The sequence below is a fragment of the Verticillium alfalfae genome, genomic scaffold (genome assembly GCF_000150825.1).
Source record: "Verticillium alfalfae VaMs.102 supercont1.1 genomic scaffold, whole genome shotgun sequence".
Taxonomy (NCBI): Eukaryota; Fungi; Ascomycota; class Sordariomycetes; order Glomerellales; family Plectosphaerellaceae; genus Verticillium; species Verticillium alfalfae.
The window spans coordinates 233,867-237,379 of NW_003315038.1; the positions used below are offsets into that span (position 1 = coordinate 233,867).

The 3,513-nt window shown below is 58.0% G+C and overlaps 3 protein-coding genes across 3 annotated transcripts; 1 reads left to right on the top strand and 2 right to left on the bottom strand.

Annotated features, from left to right (window-relative positions):
- Window positions 1-2: 2 nt before the first annotated feature.
- On the top strand, window positions 3-347 carry VDBG_00085 (predicted protein; the record flags this gene model as incomplete). The annotated part of the gene is made up of 1 exon (XM_003008358.1): window positions 3-347. A coding segment is annotated over one exon (345 nt), but the record flags the coding sequence as incomplete, so codon positions are not given.
- Window positions 348-542: 195 nt separating this feature from the next.
- On the bottom strand, window positions 543-1,720 carry VDBG_00086 (checkpoint protein hus1; the record flags this gene model as incomplete). Its single annotated transcript, XM_003008359.1, has 4 exons — window positions 543-569; window positions 625-1,468; window positions 1,526-1,631; window positions 1,678-1,720. The coding sequence occupies 4 exons, from the start codon at window positions 1,718-1,720 to the stop codon at window positions 543-545; spliced, it is 1,020 nt and encodes a 339-aa protein (XP_003008405.1).
- A 1,038-nt stretch (window positions 1,721-2,758) lies between these two features.
- VDBG_00087 (predicted protein) lies at window positions 2,759-3,375 on the bottom strand (the record flags this gene model as incomplete). Its single annotated transcript, XM_003008360.1, has 2 exons — window positions 2,759-3,282; window positions 3,339-3,375. The coding sequence occupies 2 exons, from the start codon at window positions 3,373-3,375 to the stop codon at window positions 2,759-2,761; spliced, it is 561 nt and encodes a 186-aa protein (XP_003008406.1).
- Window positions 3,376-3,513: the final 138 nt, after the last annotated feature.

Genomic DNA, 3,513 nt, shown 5'->3' on the forward strand with positions numbered 1-3,513 from the left:
GAGAGGAGGGAAGGCGGAGACATCGCAGTCGGAGCCGCGATCGGGATCGCGACGGGCGTCACAGACACAGGGATGACGAGAGGCGGCACGAGAGGCCACGACGGACGGATGAGAGGCGGAGGAGCCGCAGCCCTGATCGCGAAAGGCGGCGACACCGTGACGGCGATCGAGATGAGGATTCTTCTCGGCGACACAGACGAGACAGAGACCGCAGCCGCAGCCGCGACGGCGGCCGAGACAGGCAGCGGGAGAGGCGAGACCACCAGAGGAGCAGGAGCAGGAGTCGCGAGCACCACCGGCAACGACCAAGAGAGCATCAACAAAGCTCGAAAGCGCGGGATCAGTAAGAAGGTCTTTTTCGAATGATCGTTACGTAAAGCAGTTCACCACCTAAATGCTGGCCCAATTCCACAGGAAACAAGATGAAGAAGCAAGATTCAATATACCCAGGTCTCGGGCACCCACCCAACGCCATCCCATTCCCTCTTTTTGACCTTTCTCATGACAAACCAAACGCCCGCTCCAAAGTGACCGTGACGTGCCTACAAACTGTAGGAAGTGACATAATACTGCTTCAAGTCAGCTTGGAAATTGGCACTTCAGGTAAGAAAGGGGAGCACATACCGTGACAACAGAATCATCCGCCCCCGAGTCGTCATACTGCGGCACGTACACATAGAGAATGAGCGCGTGATCATCGGCAAAACACGCAATGACGCGCCCCTCGAGCCGCCCAACACTGAGCACCCTACTCCAGTCTTTACCGTCGACGCGCACCGTCGCCCATTTGTCGGGCCCCGCCTCCCGGAACCGCGCGCTCGGGTGCTCCTCGATGGGGCCCTGGATCTGGGCCGGGTCGAGCTGCGGGTTCTCGAGCCCGGTCCAGGTGCTCGAAATGTCGACGGCCTCGGAGGCGATGCGCAGGCGCAGGGCGCCGTGCATGTTGGCGCTGAGCTCGAGCTTAGGCCCGCCGGCGCGCGACGCGGCGGGGCCCGACGCGAGGGCGAGCTTGGTGAAGCGGTCGGAGATGGCCTTGAGCTGGAGCAGCGGCGGCAGCTGGATGTGGACGTCTGGCTCGCGGACCTTGGGCTGCATGATCGTCTCGACGGTCTCCGGATGGAGCACGCGGACGGGTATGTCCTGCGTGATGATTTTCTCGCGTTCACGGCGCAGCGACGTCTCGAGGTGCTCTTGCGGCAGGTCGTCATCAAAGGGGTCATCGTCGAGAGAGGCGGCGCGGTGGGCGGCGGCCGCTGAGGGGGCTGAGGCGTCCGTCGTCGTCGTGATGGTCATGGAAAGAACGGGGACACCTTCTTTCTTGGTGAGGCGGAGAGAGGCGGATGTGCTGTTCAGGGCGGACTTGAGGGCCCGTTGGAGGGGCTGCAGGGGCAGCTCTAGGTTGATCGTGTTGTTGGCTTCGGCAGACTGGATGTGGTAGTTCTCAAACATGAAGTCCATGGAGAGGGAGCTGTCGACTGTCAGCTGCCTGCAGTCATCCATTGGAAACATTTTCTCGTATGCTCACGCCCAGACTTGAGACCCCGTATCCGGGATGACGGTGAAGCGTGCCGTGTCATCGTCGAGGCGCACCCATGCGATCTTCTCGAGAGAGTTGAGGGCGGCAGTCAGTTCTGAGAGGTTAGTTTGGTTGTGATCGGAAGCGGGAAGCAAACATACTCGAAAAGGTGCGAATATTTTTGAGCTCCGTCTTGAATCGCATGGTGAAGACTCGTAGACGTCGTGGCCGGTGAGATGCGTTGGCAAGGCGCGGTCACGATGATGACTCGGAGGGTGGATGAGGTATCGTGAAAGCGAGCAAGAGGGTTGAGGCGCGAGGCAGCATGGCCGATAGAAGACGGTGGGTATCTTAGTGAGTGCGGGGCTGAATTATAGGGGAGAGCGCTGGAACATCCACTAAGTGCACACTGACCTGACTCTTCTGAGCCCCCCTGACACACTCAGCAACATCTTCTACCCCAGATGGCATTTCTGTCTAACCCCCTCTCATCTTCTGCAGCCCATCGCACAATCTACCCTTCGGTCTCGTTGACGGTGGTGAGCCCCATAGCCTCAATCTCGTTGTCGTTTTTTTTTATTGATTCCCATCTTTCCATATTCTCACCCAAACGTCCGATATAGGCCCTCCCGAGTGCGACCCCTCTAGGGCGAGTGTGAATCCAGCATCTGTGATTGAGCTCCCGTGGACAACTCGCTATACCCTCACATTGCTGAGCGGCACTTTCAAATTCACATTGATGGATGAGTGCCTGGAGTGAATGCAAAGATAGATTTCCCAGTGATATAAGTGGACAACGAGCAGATATGTCTGCGTGGTGGCTGCTCTGGCACAAACCATTTCATCAGCGTTCAGTGACATCACCACAAAGAAAGGGGTGCACACCCTGTTACTCATGATAACTATCAGTATGACCTGACGCCCATACCATTCTTATAAACACCGTGCTAGTGTCATGACGACGCTACGCCACCTGTATTATCGTTGAAGCTACTCTCGTAACTATAATGCATCCTCTCCCATGTTTCTGCCACGCACCCCTTTTCAGATGCCATCAGCTGCGTCTGCCTCTGAATTCTGCTTCCAACTCCCATCTGTCTTGTGGCTAACGACAGCTCCCAGCTCTATATCAGTATTACCATATTAGTGTCTAAATATTAGCCGCAATAGCTCTAAAAAATGATGCTGCACAAAAGAAAACGACCAATGTATATGATGGCCCACCGACGATGATACGGTTCCTCACTTGCTCCTCGCTGGTCCCCTCTTTGGAGGCCACAAGACGTCTCCATCCATGAGAGCTTCGTCCAGCCTCTCGGTGTACCAGTGTCTCCACACATCATCACGATAGTCCCTCTCGACGCGTGCTCTGACGAGTATGGCCTGCAGGACCGACGCCTTGCGGTCCCGAAGTAGTCGCATGACCTTTTTGCTCCGGCGCTCCATGCGCTCTCGGAACCCGGCCTTGTACCACTCCTGGCAGAACTCGCAGGGCCCGGGCAGCGGCCGCCGCGGCTCGGCGGCGTACCAGGCGACCTCCTTCCTGCTGAAGGGCGCGGGGCTCGGCACGGCGAGGTGGCCGCATTCCCAGTGCAGCAGGCGGCGGCACATGGGGCAGTCGAACTTGGTGACGGTGTCGGCGAAGAGCCAGTTGAGGAGGCACAGGCTGCCGAAGCGGTGACCGCAGGGGAAGTGCAGCCACGACTCAATGGTGCCCTCGGGCTTGACGCGGCCGACCTGCTCGTAGCATATCGAGCAGTCGGCGTCTGTTGTTTCCGTGCTGGCGTTGGGAGGATGAGGGGGGGCGGGGGGTGGCAGGGACCCAGGCCGTCTCGAACTGAGGAGAAAACGGACTGCATGGTGGCGAGAAATATTGTTTTTCTTCCTGTTCGATCTTCTTGTCTCTCTGTGATGTAGTATGTGGTGGCCGGCTGGGGCTTAAAAAGGGGGGTACCGGGGGGGGTTGATTCCGTCGGTTAGGATGACTTTAGCGAGGG